The following is a 22,500-nucleotide window of genomic DNA, read 5'->3' as shown; positions in this document are numbered from 1 at the left end:
TCATCGTGAGGATATTAAATTGTTACTTAGCTTCCATAACTGTTAAAGTATTTTCCGAGAGGAGAAAGTGAGAACAGAATAAGAATGTGAGTTTGTTTATGCTCTGATGGTATATTTCATTAAAAAGTTGATTTTTCGATAATGACAAAAGTGCCACGTGTTGAATATATAATAGTATAAGTCGTGTGTGTGTGTGTGTGTGTGTGTGTGTGTGTGTGTGTGTGTGTGTGTGTGTTTGATTCACCATGGTCTTGGATCACGTGTTCGACTCGTGATCGACAGCTATTTCCCTCCCGAAAGAGAGCTCACAGCTGATATATGACCGATCTAGTAATGTTGTGACCTTAAACGCACACACACACCCCAATTCCCAGCCCACGAGAGTTAGAGTAATGACCCGCAATGCAGCGATACTGAAATTATTTCAGCCCTGGGCGGGATTCGAACCCGGACCGCTGTAGTGGCGGCCGGAAACTCTAACCACTGCGCCACGAGTCGTGTGTGTGTGTGTGTGTGTGTGTGTGTGTGTGTGTGTGTGTGTGTGTGTGTGTGTGTGTGTGTGTGTGTGTGTGTGTGTGTGTGTGTGTGTGAGAGAGAGACGACCTTTCCTTTCATCCCAGCTGTACATCTGAATTTCTCTCCTGTGTAGATCCACTTGTATAACGTTAGATCTTGAATCGCGTGTATTCTCCGCGAGCTCTCAGGCAGCTTAATTATCATTATTATTCCTTTCAGCTTCTTGATTTGTATTTTCATGTTTATTTTTAGCCATCTGTGATTATGAGGTGCGTACTTGCATCTGTTCACTTCTATAATATCTTGTATATACATTTTTTTGTCAGTGAAAATTTTAGGTTAGTTTTGTTTTTCCTTTGTTTTCATTCAGTTTATTTTTTTCTATGTAACTCTGACACAACACACACAGACACAGGCACACACGCATACACACACAATCACACAATCATCATATGAATATATATATATACCTGTATATATATATATATAATATAAATATGTGTGTATGTATATATATATACTGTATATATATATAATATATATACATATATATATATATATATATGTGTGTGTGTGTGTGTGTGTGTGTGTGTGTGTGTGTGTGTGTGTGTGTGTGTGTGTGTGTGTGTGTGTGTGTGTGTGTATGTATATATCAAATTTTATGGGTAGGTTTGGTTTTATTGGAATTACTTGGATTAACACAAAGTGTGGCTCCACCTCAAGACAATCCCTTTAATCTTGATCCGATAAACCGCGGGAAATAAAAGCCAAACACAGAAAGTGATAAGGTTGACTGGAAATATCCTGTGTGACTCAGACTTCCACCCTGGCTTCAACGTGGGCGGTCTGCCTTCAGCGCGATATTAATCGGATGAAGGGTATTAGTTTGTATGTAGCTGTATCAGTGTTTGAAAACATTGTTGTATAAAATTGAAATCGGAATTTTTTTATTTGTTGTATTTTCATGTTAATGTCACTACCATATGTGGATGCTAGAATTTTAATTTATTGTTTTTATTTACTTTTATTTATTTATTTTATTTATTTGTTTATTTATTTGTTTGTTTATTTAGTTATTTTTTATCAAGTGACGATATGGGTGTTTTGAAAAAATATATTTTGAAAGCGAAATGGAATTCTTCTGCCGAGTTTCCTTGTAGAATATCCAAAACCTACTGGGCAAGAGACGCTTTAGAATTAAAACGGGTGACAGCTCAGAGCTCGTATGACCGATCTATAGGTAATACTGTGACCTAACACGCACATACACCCCCAACTCCCCTCCCACGAGAGTTAGAGTAACGACTTGCAACGCAGCGATACTGAAATTATTTCAGCCCTGGGCGGAATTCGAACCCGGACCGCTGTGACAGCAGTTGCGATCGCCACCACTGCACCATCAAGTCGTGTGTGTGTGTGTGTGTGTATGTGTACGCACGTATACATGTGAACATCTACTTCCAAGCTTTGGTTTTCTATATACGTTCGTTCGCGTGTACCTCAATGATTATCTTTTTTTGTCTTTTTTTACTAATTCCATAATAACTGGAATCTGTGTCTCTAATTCCTTTGTGGGGCTTAGACGCTGACAATAACTGTCTCTGACTTTTGGTCACTGTCACCTCTCTGTCTTCAGCTCTCTTCTCCTATGCTCTTCCTCTTCTTCATCATCCTTATCTTCCTATTCATCCTCTTCCTCTTATTCCTCCTTCTCCTCCTCTTGCTGCTCTTCCTCCTCTTCCATGTCCTCGCTCTCCTTGTCATTCTTGTCCAACTCCTCTTCCTTCTCCTCCTACTTCTCATCGTCTTCGCCCTCCTCATCTTCCCTGTCCTCCTCCTTCTCCTCCTGCTCCTCTTCTTCCACTTTCTCTTTCTTTTCCGCTTCCCTCTCCTCCTCCACTTCCCTTTCCTCCTTCTCGCCCTCCTGGTCCTCCTTGTCCTCCTCCTCTTCCTCTTCCTCCTCCTCCTCCTTGTCTTCGCCCTCCTCATCTTCCCTGTCCTCCTTCTTCTCCTCCTGCTCCTCTTATTCCTCTTTCTCCTCCTTTTCCTCTTTCTCCTCCTCCTCCACTTCCTTCTCCTCCTCGCCCTTCTGGTCCTCCTTGTCCTCCTCCTCTTCCTCCTCGCCCTCCTGGTCCACCTTGTCCCCCCTTCTTCCTCTTTCTCCTTTTCCTCTTTCTCCTCCTCCTCCACTTCCTTCTCCTCGCCCTCCTGGTCCTCCTTGTCCTCCTCCTCCTTCCTCCTCCTCCTTCTCTTCCTCCTCGCCCTCCTGGTCCACCTTGTCCCCCCTTCCTCCTCTTCCTCCTCCTCCTCCTCCTCCTCCTCCTCCTCTTCCTCCCTCTATTCCTCCTCTTCCTGACATTGATCACTGAGTACTCGTTGTTAAATATAGAATAAGCTCAACTGCTTTCCTCCCCCTTTTGTCCACATGGCGGCCATATTGCATAGCATTGTTACCCCAACGTCTCTTTTGTGCACCATTTCCTTGAACCGGAGCTTTTGTACATGCATGTACACATGAATACACACGCGTGTGTACACAGCACATACGTACATATGTACACATGAACGGTCAATACATTCTGACCCATGAGGAAATCAGAAATGAGTAAATTATAGATTTTGCCATTTTTGGATTTAAAAAATGTTGTTTAAGAATATTTCTTTATTCTAACAAAGTTAATGTGTGTTAGAATATGTTAAATTATATCAACCCACCCCCTTTACTCACCTTATCACAAACTCAATAATTCATCTTGACTCACCGAGTCTCGAACTTACAAAATAATACTCACTCATCTCACCAACTCCATTCACTCCCCTGGTCAGAAAACTGACTCATCCTCACTCACCTGATCACGTACTTACTCATACTCACCCCCTTATTCACCTACTCACCTCCTTACTCATCCCTCTTACCTTATTACAAACTTATTCATCCTGACCCATCCTAAATCAACTTACTCATCCACTCACTAACCTCATTTACTCACCTTATCACAAACTCATTAACTCATCCTGACTCACCCTATCTCGAACTTCCAAGTTCATCCTAACCCATCCTAACCCACCTCTTCACCTACTCACCAACCCCCCTTACTCACTCACTCATCCCCTTTACCCGCATTTTTACTGACTCATCCAGACTCGCCGTGTATCAAACTCACAGACTCGTCCTCATTGACCCAAATCATCCTCTCTCATTCACTCACCCCCTTTTACTCACCATTTCACAAACTCACTCATCCTCACTCTTCTCTCACCTTTTCACATACTCATCCTGACTCACCCTCTAACTCACCTCCTTTACTCACCTGATCACAAACTCACTCATCCTCGTCTCAAATTCCTAAACTCATCCTCACTCACCCAATTCACCTCTTCACTCATTCCCTTTTATTCACCATTTCACAAACTCACTCATCTTCGTCTCGAACTGCTAAACTCAACCTCACTCACCCAACTCCCCTCTTCACTCACTCACCCCCTTTTACTCACCATTTCACAAACTCACTCATCCTCGTCTCGAACTCCTAAACCCATCCTCACTCACCCAATTCAACTCTTCACTCACTCATTCACTCATTCCCTTTTACTCCTCATTTCACAGACTCACTCATCCTCGTCTCGATCTCCTAAACCCATCCTCACTCACCCAACTCACCTCTTCATTCACTCACCCCCTTTTACTCATCATTTCACAGACTCACTTGCAAACTCATCCTTACCCACCTCTTCACTCACTCACCCCCTTTTACTCACCGTTTCACAAACTCACAAACTCATCCTCACTCACCTACTCATTCACTCACCCCCTTTTACTCACCATCTCACAGATTCACAAACTCATCCTCACTCACCTCTTCACTCACTCACCCCCTTTTACTCACCATCTCACAGACTCACTCACAGACTCATGCTCACCCACCTGACGGCGTCGTCAGCGATGGAGTCGAGTGAGGACTTGACGAAGACGCAGAGGAAGGCGAGAGCCCCGAGGAGCCAGGCGGGCGAGGCGCCCCAGGCCCCCAGCAGCCAGCTCGCCACCAGCAGGATCAGCAGCGTCGTGTGAACGGCTCCCAGACTCTGCGAACAAAGAGACAAGTGTAGAGGTAGTTTTCCGGAGCGTTTAGGAAAATGTAAATAAAGATAATGAATAAATTAATAAATAGATAAATAAATAAATAAATGAATAGATAATAAATGAAGAAAATAGATTAATGAATAAAGTAAATATATAAAGTAAATAAATTAATAAAATAAGTGAATAAATGGAAAATAGATAAATTAGAATAAGTAGATATTAGATAAATAAAGTAAATGAAAATAGATGAATAAAATCAATGAATAGGTTAAGCTAGATACATAAATATAGAAACAAATTAATTAATATGAAAAAGACGAGCACTTGACTTAAAAACATAAACAGCGTTTGCCAAACGTAATCAGAGTTTGCATAACAAACTTCTTTTGTTGGAGAGATTCGGCGTTTGCCTAACATAATTAACAGCTGGCTTAATCCGGGCTTGCAAATTAAACGCTGGCCGTAGAAATTTTCGTGTTTGCCAAATAAAATCAGCGTTTGAATAAAGAAAACATTCGCGTTTGCCTAACAAATTTGCGTTTGCCTAACACATTTACGTTTGTCTAACAAATTTGCGTTTGTCTAACAAATTTGCGTTTGTCTAACAAATTTGCGTTTGCCTAACAAATTTGCGTTTGTCTAACAAATTTGCGTTTGCCTAACAAATTTGCGTTTTTTCTAACAAGTTTGCGTTTGCCTAACAAATTGAGCGTTTGCCGTAAATACTCATCATTTAGCAACCAAACAACGTTTGTCAAACAAAATCCACGTTTGCCAAAGAAAACGAATGTTTGTCAAACATTCTTCGTTAGCGCGTCTAACAGGTTTGATAGTTATATTGAGTTTTGGTGCGATAGATCGTTAAGGCTTTCGTGGATCGGCTTTAGGGGCTTTAAGGGGGCTTTAGGTGGCTTTAGGTGGCTTTCATGGCTTCTTGCAAGTTCGGAGAATGTTCCAGTTGAACGAGGATAGTGAAGGATAGTGTATATGGAAGAATAGTAGAATAAGAAATATTATAAAGACTGAAGAAGAAGAATAGTGTAGAAGGAATGGGAAGAATAGTAGAACAAAATAGTACAAAGGATAGTAGCGAAGACTTGGGATAGTTGGAGAGAGGAGAGTAGGCAAGAAAGGATAGTAGAAGTAGAATGGTGAATGAAAGAAGGATAGTAAGAGATGGAGGATAGTGTAGGGGAGGGAATAGTCGATAGTAAGAGGGAAAGGATAGTATTGGATGAAAGAGACTTAGGAGGATAGTGTAGAATGGGCAGTAGTTAAGATAGGATAGTGAGGGAGGGAGGACAGTGACAGAAAGAGAATGGTTGAGGATAGATGGAGAATAGTAGATGGAGGATAGTATAGGCGAGATAGTACGAAGGGAAGATAGTGAAGAAAGGATAATAGAAGACATTGAGTGATAGTGAAATAGATTGAGGATTGTACAGGATATAGTAGGAAAGTAGGATTGAGAATAGTTGAGTTTGGATAGTTGAAGGCATAGTAGATGGTACCAGACGATGATAGACTAAAATATTCTACCTCTTCCCTCCTCCTCCTCCCTCCTCCTCCTCCTTCCTCCTCCTCCTCCTCCCCCATCCTTCTCCTCCCTCCTCCTCCCATCTCTCCTCCTCCCTCCTCCGTACTCCCCCTCTCTCCTTCGCCCTTCCCCTCTATCCTCCTCCTCTCTTCTCCGCCCTCCCTTCCCTCCTCCTCCCTTCTCTGCATTCCTCCTTCCTCTTTTTTCATCTTCCTCCCTCCTCCTCCTTTCTTCTCCTTCCTCTTCTCTCCGAAAGTACCACACAAGTTACATTTCTCTTCATCTAAACCCTTCCTCCACCTCTTCTTTCTCGTCCTCCTCCTTCTCCTCCTATTCCCCATTCTTTTCCTTCTTCTTCTCTCCCTCCTCCTCCTCTCCTCCTCCTCCTCCTCCTCTTATTCCCCTTTCTTTTCCTTCCCCTTCTCCTCTCCCTCCTCCCCTTTCCTCCTCCTTCTCTTCCTCCTCCTCCTCCTCCTCTTCCCTCTCTCATTCCTCCTCTATCCTACCTCCTCCCTCTTATCCCATTTGTGGTCCCACACACCTCTCCCATTTGCCCATTCCCTCCTGTTTGCCTATTACCTCTTCCCTTTGCCTATTACCTCCTCCAACCCTTGGGCAACCCATATCTTCCTCCTCTTATCTGCCTCATATCTCTCTAGAACATCACCTCCAATCCTCCTCCTACGCTCCTATTGCCTCTCTTATGCCTCTCATCGGCGCCTCTGAATGAACTCCCTCCTACCACCTCCTACCACCCCACCCTCACCCTCCACGAGACCATTACCTCTTTGTACCTCGTTTAACCTCTTATTAGACGCTTTATATCTCTTAGTTACCTCTTTTTCCCTCCCCCAGTCCAAGGTGGGATTGTCTATAGTGATAGAAGCCCTGGTAAACTATAGTCTTCTCTTCAGTCCTTATTCTTCCCCCTCCCCCTCCCTCTCCCCCTCCCCCTCCCCCTCCCCCATTTTCTTCGCTTGCATGAATAGCTCATTAACTCCTTTTCTCCCCCCTTCTTTTCCCCCTCTCAGCCATGATCCCCCCTTCTTCCTTCCCCCTCCTCCTTCCGTACCTCCCCCCCTCCCTGGATTTAATTCCCGGAATTAGTTCGGATTCTTCCGTGTTTTACACCCTGAACATTTCTTCGCTCTTTGGCACACTGCCACCCCCTCCCCTGGTAACCCCCCGCCCCCCACGGTCACCCTCCTACCCTGGTAAATCGCTCCCTCCCTTCCCTTCCCCGCCAAGATATCTTGGGGGGCTTATGATGGCGAAAATAGAATTCTTTCCCAATGGGTTCCTTCTGCTGACTTGCTCGGATCCAGTACATTAACTTAACCTAAGCTTAGCTAAGTTAACTAAGCCTAAATTAACCCAGCCTTCTTTAACACACTTTTGGAAAAAAATTATCATTTCACGAAGAATGTATGGACAACCATAAGCAAATAGAATGAAATAAACGAATGAATGAATAAATAGAAAAATTAATTAATGAATAAATAAATAGGTAAATAAATTACTTCAGCCGAAGATATAAACAAATAAATGAACAAATGTGAAAATAGGAGAATAAATGAAAAGATAAATAAATGAAAATATAAATAGATAAGTAAATGGCGTCAGCTGAAGAACGCTAAGTCCGGGAAAGGGGCTCGCTGTAAATTAATTCCAAAAGAATTTAATTTTTGCTCTCCAAGAACCGAAAAGAAACTCAAAGGACTTTCAAGAGCTTCTGAAGACCTATGAAGAGTCCTCGGAGACTTTTGAAGGGAGTCTTTACAGAACTTCAAAATAAAAGCCAAAAATCTTCAAGAAGCTTTTAAAGATCTTGGAGACGATAATGAATAAATAAATAAAAAAAAAATAATAGTATCTTTCAAACACCAAGAAAAGTTTCTTAGGACTTAGAAGACTGAAGACCTTCGATAGAGACTTCATAGAATGAAAGTCTTCCAAAGATCAAAGAAGTCTCAGAACACGACAGGTTCTGAAAGACATCGGAAGCTTCCGAAGACTTCGAAAGACTTTCGAAGGACCTCCTGAAGACTTCGGAAAGAGTCTTCAAAGACTGAAGAATCTGTCGAAGACCATAGAAACCTCCAGAGTCCCCCCCCAAAAGACTGATTCTTCGGAAAAGACTGCCAAGCCCTTCGGCGAAGTTCTTTAATCTATACATTTTGATCACAATTATCGAAAAACGATATTACTTAGCTTGAGGGACACCAGCCGTAGCTTGTAGCGGTTATTTATTTATTTACCATGGATCATAAATTATTATCATTATTCAACGTCGTCGACTGCATTGGTCCCATCAGCTCAATAAAATCGCCTGGCGGCAGGGAGATTAATTATACAATTCGATTAAGAAGCCCAATAGGCTACTCAGGACACTATTAGATGAATAACAGTATTGTGATAGCCGGTAATATAATATGGGTGAAACTACAATTAGAGCATTATGAATTGAAGCCACTATTAACACTCTCAGGGGCTTTAGCAGAGCTGTGATTGGTCGAGACACCCTCTCCCCCCCTGCCCCCCTTGCCCTCTTGTCCCCCTCCCCCAGCCCCAACACCCCTCCCCCGCCAGGCCGGGAGTTTATTCATCTTCTAAATACATGTACTACGTTCCATGCATACACCAGGAGTCGCCTAGCTATGGCCCACGGTGTCTAAACCATATGTACTAAGATGGCCAGTGGACTGAGATCAATGTCTTGTTCTAGATTACTTGTGTCGCCAGCTGGCTGGAATTCATACCATTTGTAGTTAGGTCGTTGATTTTGATACACTGAATATTTGAGTGCCTTTTTTTGGGGGAGGAGGGAGGGGGGAGTTTCAATTGACTCCCCCACTCCTCCCCCCCTACTCAAACTCCAATTACCAAACTTCAAAAGAGAGACAAAGAAGGGATGAAATTAGCCACGGGCTTCTATGGTGGCTCGTCTCTTCCTCTCTCTTTGCCGCTGCTCCTCCTCCTCCTTCCTCCTCCTCCTTCCTCCTCCTCCTTCCTCCTCCTCCTTCCTCCTCCTCCTTCCTCCTCCTCCTCCTCCTCCTCCTCCTCCTTCTCTTCCAATTGCGAAACGTTTTTAATGTGCTCTTCTCTTGCCCGCTCGTAATTACGTCCATCTTTTATCAGAATAATCAGATCCTTCTCACCCTCATTCTCTTCATTCTCCCTCTTCCTCCTCTTTCACCTTCTTTCCTTTTTCTTTCTTCACTTTTTCCTCCTCATCTCCCCCTCCCTCCTCCTCCTCCTTCTGCATCTCTTCTTCCTCTCTCTCTTCTCCCTCCTTCTTCATCTTCTTTTCTTTCTCCTTCTTCAGTTTCTCCTCCTCCTCCTCCTCCTCCTCTCCCTCCCCCTCCTCCTCCTCCTCCTCTCCCTCCTCCTCCTCCTTCATCTCTTCTTCCTCTCTTCTCCCTCCTTCTTCACTTTCTCCTCTTCCCCATCCTCCTTTTCTTTTTCCTCCTCCTTCCTCTTGTTCTCCTATCCTTTCTTACTTCTCTTCTTCAATATCCTCTTTATCCTTATCCTACCCCTTCTTCTTCTCCACCTTGTCCCTCTCCTATTCCCTCATCTTCTTACTCTCCCACCTTCTCTTCCTCCTCCTCTTCCTCCTCCTCCATTTTTTCGTCCTCCTCCTCTTCTCGAGCTTCTTGTTCTCGTTCGCTGTTTTTTTTTTTTCATATATATTTTTTCCAATATGGCTCCTTCGCCTGTGAACATTTCAATTACCTTAATTCATTTCATTATGCCAAAGGATATCAGATTATATTTTTATTCTAATTACTTTTTTATTTATCTGTTGATTTGTTTATTCATTTATTTCTTATTCTCATTTATCTATTTTTCATTTTTACCGAGCTTTGTTCCATAATTTTTTTCTTAAGATTTCGTATTTTTTTTTAACATCACGTTTTCTATGAGAGTAACCGTTTTCTTTTCATTTAGTTATGACGAGTCAACTCAGAATCCGGATGTATAAATACCCGGATATTTCTCTTCCTGATACTTCAACGCCCGGATGTATTTTGCTTTGCCCTGTGGTGGACGTCCGGCAAATACCGGACACCCGGTACTTTCCCGGACACCCGGTACTTTCCCGGACACCCGGTACTTTCCCGGACACCCGGTACTTTCCCGGACACCCGGTACTTTCCCGGACGTCCTGGATTGAGAGTCATTTGTCCCCGTCCATCTGGTGAAGACTACTCCCGGAATCTTTCATTTGTTCCGGGAATTCCGGTTGCGTGGTTAGCCATCTGTTATGACCTCCAGATCACCACACGAGGTCAAATATCCGGTCATTGGCTTTGATCAGTTTTGATGTTGAGTGTGCATATCTCTCTCTCTCTCTCTCTCTCTCTCTCTCTCTCTCTCTCTCTCTCTCTCTCTCTCTCTCTCTGTTATCTCTTGTTCGTTCTTCCCTCTTTTGTTCTCAAATATTTCCCCCTCCTCCTCCTCCTCCTCCTCCTCCTTTTCCTCTTTTTCATTATCACCATCGTACTTCCTCTCCACTCACTCCTCTTCTTTCACTACCTCCTCTGCTTTTTTGTCTCCTTCGTTCTCCTCTTCCTCTTCTTCTTCTTGTTCCATTTTCATCAACATAATAATCCTTCAGAACTCTCCCTTCTCTTCTTCCTCCCCTGTCCCCTTCCTCCTCCTCTTCTTCTTCCTCCTTCTGCTCTTCCACTTTCTCCCTCTTCTCCCTCTCCTTTCCCTCCTCCTCCTCCTCCTCCTCCTCCTCCTCCTCCTCCTCCGCCACCTAGTTCATCTTCATCAACAGAATCCCCTCCTCCCTGTGCCCAGGCCCCCGCGTCCGCACTTCTGGGAAGATTTGTTTGAAATTCATTGGTCGACGACTCCAACGGTCGTCGGTTTCAAATTGGGAGACCCCACGCCAGGAACCTCGTCGGGCTCTGCCCGGAGGAAGGGGAACAATAAAAGAAGACCGTGGGGGAGGAGGAGGAGGAGGAGGAGGAGGAGGAGGAGGAGGAGGAGGAGGAGGAGGAGGAGGAGGAGGAGGAGGAGAAGAAGGAGGAGGAGGAGGAGAAGAAGGAGGAGGAGGAGAAGAAGAAGAAGAAGAAGAAGAAGGAGAGAGAGAGAGAGAGAGAGAGAGAGAGAGAGAGAGAGAGAGCAAGATAGAGAGCAAGAGAAAGATAGAGGGAAAGAGGAGGAGAGAGGTATGATCTAAGGGCGGAAGGAACACAAAAGAGAGCTTGTTAAGCTTTATTATCTAACGTTTTGATTATACACAATCGTTATCTTGCTGGTCACCTCGCTGGTGACGTAATCGGGAGCGTACTGTTCTCGCATTTGCTTAGTTGTGGGTTCGAATCCTGCACTCCTTTCCGATTCCTAGCAGTGACTGTTACCTGTCCCAACAATCCAAGCGCATAATGGGGCAAAAGTGACAGCTTCGGTCGCAGCTACTCAGCGCCTCTTGGCGTACGCTTCTCACCTTCCCCTCTTCTTCCCCTGTTGACCCAGGCTGACCTTTGACCTCACTGCCACTTCTACTTACGCTGCTGAGGTCGCAAGGGTCTATGTCGTAAGATGTCGTATTTAGAATGCAAGGGGAGGAGCTTATGTCGCAAGGGGGGAGCTTATATCCCAAAGGGAGGGGCTTATACTGAAAGGAGAGGAACTTATATTGCAAGGGGAGTGGCTTATCTTGCAAAAGGGAGGAGCTTATATTACAAAGGGAGGAGCTTATTTCACAAGGGGAGGAGCTTATATTGCAAAGGGAGGAGCTTATTTCACAAGGGGAGGAGCTTATGTCGCAAAGGGTAGGAGCTTACGTCGCAAGGAGAGGAGCTTATTTCGCAAGGGTAGGGTATACTGTAAGGAGATGAACTTTTATTGAAAGGGTAGGGGCTTATATCGCAAAGGGGAGGAGCTTGTGTCGCAAGGGGAGGGGCTTATATCAGGAGGAGAGGAGCTTATAATACAAGAGAAGAGGCTTATATCTCGAGAGGAGCTTATATTGCAAGGGAAGGAGCTTATATTGCAAGGGGAAGGTATTATTTTGCAAGAGAAAGACCTTATATCACAATGGGAGGAGATTAAATTGCAAGGGGAGGTGCTTATGTCGCAAAAGGAGGGGCTTACATGGCAGGGGGAGGGGTTTACATGGCAGGGGGAGGGGTTTATGTTGCAAAGGAAATATACATTGCAATGGGGAGGGGCTTATGTCACAAGTGGGAGGGGCTTCATACGAAAGGGTCAAGTAATATGTTACAAAGGCCGAGTTTCATGTCGTAAGGGGAGGAGCTTATATCACAAGGGGAGGGGCTTGTTTCACAAGGGGGAGGGGCTTCTATGCCAACATGGTTGATGGTAGTTTGGAAAGTTGAAATTTACTGAATTTAATCATCTCGCGTTGCAATTTTATTAAATAGTGTATTTATTTTCAATTTATTTTATTTTATTATATATATATATGTATATATATATATAATATATATAATATATATATATGTATATATATATACATATATATATGTGCGTACATATATGTATATATATAATATATATGTATATATATAATATATATATGTATGTGTATATATATATATATATATATTTTTTTTTCAACAAAAATTTCAAACCATGCTATTCTGTCTACCTATGATGAGAATACCACGTTTACGTTCCAATTTACGGTTGTAATCAGAAATACAATTGCAATTAATTGTATGAAATTACCAGTGTGTTTGCAATTATAATCGTAATTACTTGCTTCCGTAACTATCGTTTTAATTAGAACATCCCTTTCTGAACCTTCACTGGGGTTTCTGTGTTGCTACATATCACAAGTGTTTCGGGAATACGTTCAACTCATTAAACTATAAAATAATTTTTTTGATAGCACGACAATATCAATCATATCGGGAATATCTGATTTAACCGAACCTAATAATTTTTTTATTCATAATTCTCTCTCTCTCTCTCCCTCGCTTCCTCTCTCGCCATCCCTCCCACTCTCTCCCTCTCCCTCTCCCTCTCTCTCTCTCTCACTCTCTCTCTCTCTCTCTCTCTCTCTCTCTCTCTCTCTCTCTCTCTCTCTCTCTCTCTCTCTCTCTCTCTCTCTCTCTCTCTCTCCATTAACTGATGGCAATGGTCCATATCTGTTCGTTTTCCTTTCCAATGCAACCATGTCCAGTCAGCTGATCCTGTACCTCTGGCATTTTTTTTTTTTTTTTCTAAGGCAGAGTTTGTCCGAATTCAAGAGGAAGAAAACGATCGAAGAAAACGGGAAACCAGACCAGGATGCCCATCTTTTTTTTTAATTAAGATTCCTGACACCTATTTTTGTTATAACCTTTAGTTATTAGTAGATAAATTAATTCATTCATGTGTTTATTTATTCACTCTATGTTTTATATTCTAACAACAAAACCAGTTAGCTGTTTATATACAGATTTTACATAAACTATTCTCAGGTTAAAACATTAGCTAACAAAGATTTCCCTCAAGTTGATAAATTAACTCGTGGTGGCTTCGGCCGAAGTAAATTCATTACGTAGTCCCCGGATCGAGTCCCATTGCCTAGCTGTGACTGCTACACACTTCGGCTATCCGTGTACTCTGGGCAAAGGTGGTAAAAAAAAATCTCGTCTTTTTAGGTCGACAATACGGGGCTTCCCTTTAACTGGATTCTCTGAGATTAATCTAATTTGGTGTAATCTAATCCAGTTCAGCTTGATTAAGTTTCATTCTAGTTGGAGCCAATTTAATTTCATATAAAATTGGCTTAATTTGAATCGTCGGTAAGTAGGAGCGAAGTCAAGCCGGGCAAACTCCCAGGTAGACACCAAATCCATCCCTACTGCCCTCCAAAGCGGTCGTATGAGATAATACAGTATATTCCAAAACGTCTTTTCTATTTATTAACTTTGGGATAAACATTAAGATTTAAATCAACCATGATGCCAAAAAATAAATAAATAAATAAATAATTTTTTTATAACAATCAAAACAAGGAAAAATAGAATAAAATTAAAATAAGATACCATACCATATACCAAGGGCCTTTTCCCCCTTACAAGGGAGGTAGCCAGAGTCTAAAGGTATAATTCCACTCCCACCCATCTCATCTCCACCCACTCCACTCCCATTCACCACCCCTTCCTCCCTCCCTCTCTCCCTCCCTCTTTTCTTGGCTCCTCCTGGATGACGGGTCATCCCTGCATCTCGCCCACTGCCCTGGGTCAGAAGCAATGTAGCAAGACACAGCACGCCCACAGCAAGGCCGCTTCATTAAATCGGTAACCCTCTCCCTCCCCTCATGCAGAAAAAGAGAAGACGGGGAGAAGTCCCTTCGGGCTGCGTCAGAATATCATTCATACATACTCCCTCACCTCCCATCCCCCAACCACTCCCTTCCATGCATCACAGTATCATCCATGTACAACCATTCTCCACTCAGCCCTATCTTTTGTCCTCTCCCTTCCTTCCTCAACAGACATTCCTCTCTTTCCCAATGCCCCTTTAACCCCATCCATCCATCTCATCCTCGGTCGCCCCCTTATGTTAACTCCATCCACCTCTGTCTTCCACATTTCTTTTACTAATCTTTCTTAACTCATTCTCTCCATGTGCCCACCTCCGCTCTCCTCCTCACCTCCTCAAAAATAAGATGAAAAATAAATGAATGAAAATAAAATAAAAGATAAATGAAAGAAAAAAAATAAATGAAAAAAATCCTCACCTGTGTCCTGTTGGCCTGAGCCTCCGCGTAGGCCAGGTCATTGCCCAGGGTTCCGGGTACCGGCATCTTGTCCACCTCGCTGGGGGGGCCCCGTCCCCCGGGGTCCGGGCTCAGGTCTTCGTGCACCCCCAGATCCGCGTCCCCGGAACAGCACTCATCCGGTACCGGACGCGTTCCTGCCGGAGGAGAAGGAACAGGAACATTAAGAAAAGGTTAAATAATAAACAAGAGAATTTAATCTCTCTCTCTCTCTCTCTCTCTATATATATATATATATATATACATATATATATATATATATATATATATATATACATATATATATAATTCCGACAGTCGACTATCAGAATTATTTGATTGACATCGCCGTCGCTGGTGATTCTATCCATATATATATATATATATATATATATATATATATATATATATATATATATATATATATATATATATATATATATTGACAGGTGGTGAGGTAAACACAGGGAACAGTTGGAGATCCAAATGTTCTATGTGTTTACCACCACTTTCCACTCGTATATACAGTAATATATATATATATATATATATATATATATATATATATATATATATATAATATGTGTGTGTGCGTCTGTGTGTGTGTGTGCGTGTGTGTGTGTGTGTGTGTGTGTGTGTGTGTGTGTGTGTGTGTGTGTGTGTGTGTGTGTGTGTGTGTATGTGTATGTATGTATGTATGTATTTATACATAAATTTTACCGGCAATGGTTTTGTTTGTCTGCCGTTAGCTAGAATAGAGTAATTAAAAAAGCTATTTTTTATTTTCACTTATATAATTATTTATTCATTTATCTATCTATCTATTTTTTGCTCTAAAGGGAACTTTGCCGCACATCGCTTCAAAGTCAATTTTGTCTTTTTCTCATTATTGTCTCAGTGTAGCATCAGTCTTGTCTCAGTGTAGTCTCAGTGTAGTATCACTGCAGCTTCAATGTAGTCTCAGTGTTGTCTCAAAATGATCTCAACTTTTCTCAAGCTTGTCTCAGTTTTCTTCAAGCTCAACCTTGTCACAATCTCAGCTTGCTTTCAAATACTTATGTAACCTTAACTCATATTTCCTTAGTTTTGTATGACTTTGCCTTAACTTCGTCTCATTCTCAATTCAACCTCAACTTTACTTATTTGTAACCTCAGCTCAACTTGACTCAATCTTTTATAACTTGACCTTAACCTCACCTCAACATCACCTCAATCTCGCTCCAACATCATCTCAATATCACCTCAATTTGACTCCAACCTCACCTCAATTTCACTCCAACCTCACCTCAGTAGCACCTCAATCTCACTTCAACATTACCTCAACACCACCTAAATCTCATCTCAATCTCACTCCAATCTCAGCTCAAGATCATCTCAACCTCACCTCAAGATCACCTTAACATCACTTCAATTTCACTCAAGCCTCACCTTAGTATCACCTCAACATCACCTCAACACCACCTAAATCTCATCTCAATCTCACTCCAACCTCACCTCAAAATCACCTTAACATCACCCCAGTTACACTCCAGCCTCACCTCAGTTTCACCTCAATCTCACCTCAACCCCAATTTCCTTGTCCTGAGATCTCAATTACCCTGGTGGTGTTACCCAACCCTTCCCCCCTCCCCCTCCCCTCCCCCCTCCCCCTCCCAGTTACCCAACAAGGTCCCCGCCTTCCTTGATCTTATTACAAAGGGCCAGAGTCCGGACCCAATTTTGAAGGATCCAGAACCGGTCGCGACCCATTTCCCCTGGGGGGGGGGGCTCTGGAGTACGTAAAGAAATCGTTTGACGACACCTACGAGACAATTCAGACAATGCGCCACTGTGTGTGTGTGAGTGAGAGAGGGAGAGGAAGAGGAGGAAAGGAGGAAGAGGGGAGGAAGGGAAGAAAGGATAGGAAGGAAGAGGAAGAAGAAGAGAGAGGGAGAGGGAAAGGAGTGGCGATCACCTCCATTTGGTTTGGTTGTCGTCAGGTGATTTTAATCAAGACGTTTAAAAAACGTCTAGTGAACACGTCACATGTAATACAACCCATGTACGACGTTTCTGTGACGTCAGTGGTGTGAAGTAGAACAAAAATGACGTGACGTCACGGTGCCGGAGGGGCAGGGGAGGTGACGTGGTACGCCAAATTGATGACAAGCGTCGATGGGATTCCTTTTCGCGAACTTTACCGTTCGCCAAATATTTGAATATTTGTTTTTGGCCGCTCGTGTCTTTTGCCCCTCCTCTTTTTTTTTTATTGTATTTTTATTTTATTTTATTTTATTTTATTTTTTGGTCGCCTTCTTTGGCTCGAAGGACGTCTACTAAGATAACAAAATAAACTAGTAGATAAGTTAATAAATGGAATGAAACAGATGAATGAGTAAAGTTAATACATATATGACAATAATAATAATAATAATAATAATAATAATAATAATATAATAATAATAATATAATGATAAAAACAATAGTGATAGTAATGACAATGATAATAATGATAGTGATAATGATAATCATAACAATGATGATAATCATATAAATAATAATAGTAATAGTAATTATAGCAACGATAATAAAGATAAATATTTCGACCAAATTAAAAAATAAAAAAAATAGTCTTTGATAACCAGCGTTTCTGTCCAGAATCTGAAGCCATAGAGATGCCAAAAGAGAGATTAGGATGGGGAAGAAGAAGGGGGGGTGGGGGAGAAGAATAGGAGGGGAGTGGGGGAAAAGAGTTAAAGAGGGAAATAGAGAGGAAATGAGAAGAGGAAAAGAGAGGTGTAGGAAAGAGGAGATGGAGAAGAGAGGGGAGTAAAGGCAAGAGAGGGAAAAGAGAGGAGGAGAGGGAAAAGAGAGGAGGAAAGGGAAAAGAGAGAAGGAGAGGGAAAAGAGGAGAGAAGGGAAAAGAGAGGAGAGAAGGGGAGGGAAATAAGAGGAAAGAGTAGAAAAGGGAAGAGAGAGTGAGAGAGAGAGAGGAGGCGGGGAGGAACAAGAAGAGTCATAGAAAAAGAGGAGAAACAGAGAAAGAAAGAGGAGAAAGATGCTTTGGTCGAAAGGGAACTGCCTCAGCACGGCCCTAAAGGTCCCATTGTCTCTACCATTGTATTCCTACGTGGAATACAATGGGAGAGACAGAGTTTTAGGTGCACTAGACGATTTTATTCAGTAAATGGATGACCTTGATTTACAAAAATATATAAATTATATCACCATGACGCAAAAAATATAATAAAAAATAAACATAGAAAAAATAAATGTAAAAATAATTAATACAAATATTTTCACACAGCCGTGTTATGTTAAGTGAAGTCACTATTTTCAAAACGCTTCGTCCTTGACCCCATATTCGTTGCTTCTGAGCGAAACCTTCTGAAACTCGAGACATGACTTCTTGGCGCAGGTGTAAAGTGACATCGTGAAACTCGATTTGTCAACTCGCCGAACCGCAGCAATTGGTTCAATTGTTTGTTGACGTCGGCAAGATGACGTCACAGACCAGGTCGTTCTCCAGGTATCCGATGATCGTTACATGAGAAAAAGAAAAAATATAACTATATATATATATATATATATATATATATATATACATATATATATATATATACATACATACATATATATACTGTATATTCATATATATATAATATATATATACATTATATATATATATTATATATATATTTTATATATTTTATATATATGTGTGTGTGTGTGTGTGTGTGTGTGTGTGTGTGTGTGTGTGTGTGTGTGTGTGTGTGTGCGTGTGGGTGTGGGTGTTCAGCATTTCCTATGGGCTTCTCATATGTAGATGGATCATTGAGTAAATCCATCATTTTGTTAGGACATTTACTCCGCAGAGCAGGGCTGAAGATTGGTGAAATAGTGAGAGGTAAGGGGAGAAGAGACAACATTAATAACAGCGTGGTATACAAGATACCATGCGGCTGCAGTGACATGAGCTACTTCGGTGAGACAGGAAGAGGCCTACACAAGCGGACATACGAGCACAAAAATGACCTGAGAGCCCACCGAACATCCAACGCATTGGTGGTTCATGCGGAACAATATGGACACTTAACCAACTGGGACGGAGTAGAAATATTGCAGCGAGGATTAGACAAGAAGAAACGAAAAATAGTCGAGGCAGCATTCATAACATCTCAGCCCTGCTGCAACTATAGGAGTGGTTTTATTAAACAGTCCAAAATGTCCGGTTGGTTGGTCCTACGGGAGTTGAAGGGGAGAGAGAGAGGAATGGGGTAGATTAGGAAAGGAACGCGGCATGATGCGAGTTAAAAATTGTTGATTTTCTGTCCATATATGTACACTCTGAACAAGTTCTGTTCAAAGCAAAATGTCAGTGATTAAAACTCCAACGATTCTCGATGTTTATGTCACCATCCTACCACTGATTTTGTCGTCCATCCTTCAACACACACACACACACACACACACACACACACACACACACACACACACACACACATATATATATATATATATATATATATATATGCACTAAGAACCCACTATTATTTGGATTTAAGAAAAGAAGAAAATAACGGATTTCCGTATATTTCGATCACTTGCTGTGATCCTCTTCACGCGGAATACATAGACAAGAGAACATACACATATTATATACAGATGAGAGAGGTAAAGTTAGGGAACATGGACAAGTCAACTCATGTGGCATCTATATTGTTGTGCGGGTTATGTGGTAAATCGTCCGCTTTTACAATATGGGGAAATAATTTATCAACTGCCAAGGTGGTTATGTAATCTGGTGACCATTGGCCTTTTGAGATGTTAAAATTCGGGAATTGTTTTATTAAGGAAGATTCAATTATTTTCCTTTTGTAACTACATTTGGATTTGAAAATGGTTTTTGCCTCGTCCCAATTTATTCTGTGATTGTTGTTGGCTACGTGTTGAAATACCGCGGAGTATTTCAACATATTGTAATAGCGGACGATTTACCACATAACCCGCACAACAATATAGATGCCACATGAGTTGACTTGTCCATGTTCCCTAACTTTACCTCTCTCATCTGTATTTAAGATGTGTATGTTCTCTTGTCTATGTATTCCGCGTGAAGAGGATCACAGCAAGTGATCGAAATATACGGAAATCCGTTATTTTCTTCTTTTCTTAAATCCAAATTATAGTGGGTTCTTAGTGCAATTACTAATGTGTTACAACATTACTGGACAGTGATATATATATATATATATATATATATATATATATATATATATATATTATGTGTGTGTGTGTGTGTGTGTGTGTGTGTGTGTGTGTGTGTGTGTGTGTGTGTGTATACATTATATATATATATGTATGTATATATATAATATATATATAATATATATATATATATATTCTTTGAAGAGTATCATATATTTTAAGTATACATATTATAGTGGAACCACATACAATATGTTTTTATTCATTTATTTATTTTTCCAAGAGTAGCTGCCTGAAATAGTGACGCAACACCACTGATGATGTCAACCTTACAGCCAATGAAATTACGAGAATATGACTAAGTCGTAATGAGGTGGTCATTAATTACGAAAGGTCGTTGTGTCCATTTGGATTTTCATTTAATTTTTTTTTTTTTTTTTCCTTTTACTCTGGTAAGATAATTGAAGGTTTTGAGGTTTTTGAGGATTTTATTATTATTATTTTTTAATTATTTATTTACCTTGTTTTATTTTATTTTATTTTTTCGTTTGCCAGGGCCTGATGTTTAAGAATCATTTAAACAAAGATGAAGAAGGCAGGATGAAGACAGGCTCAAAATAAAAAAACAAACTAAAAAGAATGATTATTAGAAATAGACAATTTTAACTTTTGTGACCAATAACAAAATGAAAAAGAAATTTATAAATAAAGACAGTAAGATAAATAAAGAGAAATAAATAAGCAGATAAATGAAGGAATAAATAAATAAGCAGATTAATTGAATGATTATTTATTACACATATAAGTAAATAGATAAATAATTAAATAAGATAAGTTATGGATAAATAGATAAATAAATAGATAAATAGATAAATAATAGGTAAATAAGAATTGATAAATGAATAAGTAAATAGATAAATAATTAGATAAATAAAGATAAGGAACTAATACCCCGTGAGTTGAAATTACAAAGTGATACGAGACTTAGGAGCCAGCAAGGGCGATTCTGTCATTCAATTAAACACGAAATTCGACCTTGAAACCACACGCCCCTCGACTTAGAGCCTGTGTGTACGTTTGTGTTACGTGTGCGTTTATGTGCGTTTGTGTATGTGTTAAGTGCGTATGTATGTGTTACGTTGTCGTTTATGTAACCATGTATTTTATGTACATTTGTGTAAGTATGTGTTACGTGTGCGTTTATGTACGTATGTGCGATGGTGTTATTTGGAGGTTTTGTGCGTATGTGTTATGTACTTTAATGTATGTGTACGTATGTACGTATGTATGTGTGTGTATGCCTTTGTGTGTGTATGTGTGTGTTTATTCGTGTGTACGTATGTGTACGTGTGTTTACGTTTGTGTGTGCATGTGTGTGCCTTTATTCGTGTGTGCGTATGTGTTTGTACGTGTATATATGAGCGATCATGTGTATATAATGTACGTTTGTGTATATATGTATGCATATGTATATGTTTGTGTGTGCATGTGAGTGCGTGCGTTTGCTCGTGTGTACATATGTGTACGTTTGTGTATGTATGTAAACATTTGTGTACGTACATTTATTCTCATATCAATATAGAATTCAGATTGTCTGATATTTCTATATTTCATCTATTAATGTTCAATATATTTTTATACAGTTTACAAATTATACATTTTCTGTGCAATTCACAGGTCTCGTTGACATTTGTTGTGAAGTTAGGTTGATTATGTTGTCATTCAGTTTTGAACAATAGTTGAATAATAATTGAATAGATAGACAAACCAGTATTAACCTAAGACTATACCATAATAATTTGATAATAAATTGGACATCGTCTGGATAACCCTCTCTCTCTCTCTCTCTCTCTCTCTCTCTCTCTCTCTCTCTCTCTCTCTCTCTCTCTCTCTCTCTCTCTCTCTCTCTCTCTCTCTCTCTCTGTTTGCCTGTCTGTCTCTTTCTCTCGCTCTCGCTCTCTCTCTCTCTCTCTCTCTCTCTCTCGTTCTCTCTCTCTCTCTCTCTCTCTCTCTCTCTCTCTCTCTCTCTCTCTCTCTCTCTCTCTCTCTCTCTGTTTCTCACTCTCCCTGTATCTCCCCCTCCCTGTATCTCACACTCTCTCTCTCTCTCTCTCTCTCTCTCTCTCTCTCTCTCTCTCTCTCTCTCTCTCTCTCTCTCTCTCTCTCTCTCTCTCTCTCTCTCTCTCTCTCTCTGTTTGCCTGTCTGTCTCTTTCTCTCGCTCTCGCTCTCTCTCTCTCTCTCTCTCTCTGTTTCTCACTCTCCCTGTATCTCCCCCTCCCTGTATCTCTCTCTCTCTCTCTCTCTCTCTCTCTCTCTCTCTCTCTCTCTCTCTCTCTCTCTCTCTCTCTCTCTCTCTCTCACTCTCTCTCTCTCTCTCTCTCTCTCTCTCTCTCTCTCTCTCTCTCTCTCTCTCTCTCTCTCTCTCTCTCTCTCTCTCCCCCCCTCTC

The 22,500-nt window shown here is 41.2% G+C and overlaps 1 protein-coding gene and 1 long non-coding RNA gene across 13 annotated transcripts in view; one reads left to right on the top strand and one right to left on the bottom strand.

Annotated features, from left to right (window-relative positions):
• The window catches only part of LOC143026116 (uncharacterized), a 300,921-nt gene that overhangs the window by 83,794 nt on the left and 194,627 nt on the right, over positions 1 to 22,500 (bottom strand). For all 12 annotated transcript variants that reach the window (XR_012966447.1, XR_012966449.1, XR_012966448.1 and 9 more), the window contains 2 exons: positions 14,848 to 15,023; positions 4,442 to 4,599 (listed from right to left, as the gene is read on the bottom strand). Coding sequence is in view for 9 of the 12 variants with exons in the window: in XM_076186146.1 (XP_076042261.1) it covers positions 4,442 to 4,599; positions 14,848 to 15,023 (334 nt within the window). In the remaining 3 variants the exon portion in view is untranslated. The remainder of the gene's footprint in view (positions 1 to 4,441; positions 4,600 to 14,847; positions 15,024 to 22,500) is intronic.
• Positions 1 to 22,500, top strand: part of LOC143026174 (uncharacterized) — a 262,248-nt gene that overhangs the window by 53,517 nt on the left and 186,231 nt on the right. The window lies entirely within an intron of this gene.

Source organism: Oratosquilla oratoria, chromosome 1, assembly GCF_046742065.1.
Source record: "Oratosquilla oratoria isolate Oo_2021 chromosome 1, ASM4674206v1, whole genome shotgun sequence".
Taxonomy (NCBI): domain Eukaryota; kingdom Metazoa; phylum Arthropoda; class Malacostraca; order Stomatopoda; family Squillidae; genus Oratosquilla; species Oratosquilla oratoria.
Note: the sequence above shows the minus strand (reverse complement) of the source record. Positions and strands in the feature narration are given on the sequence as shown.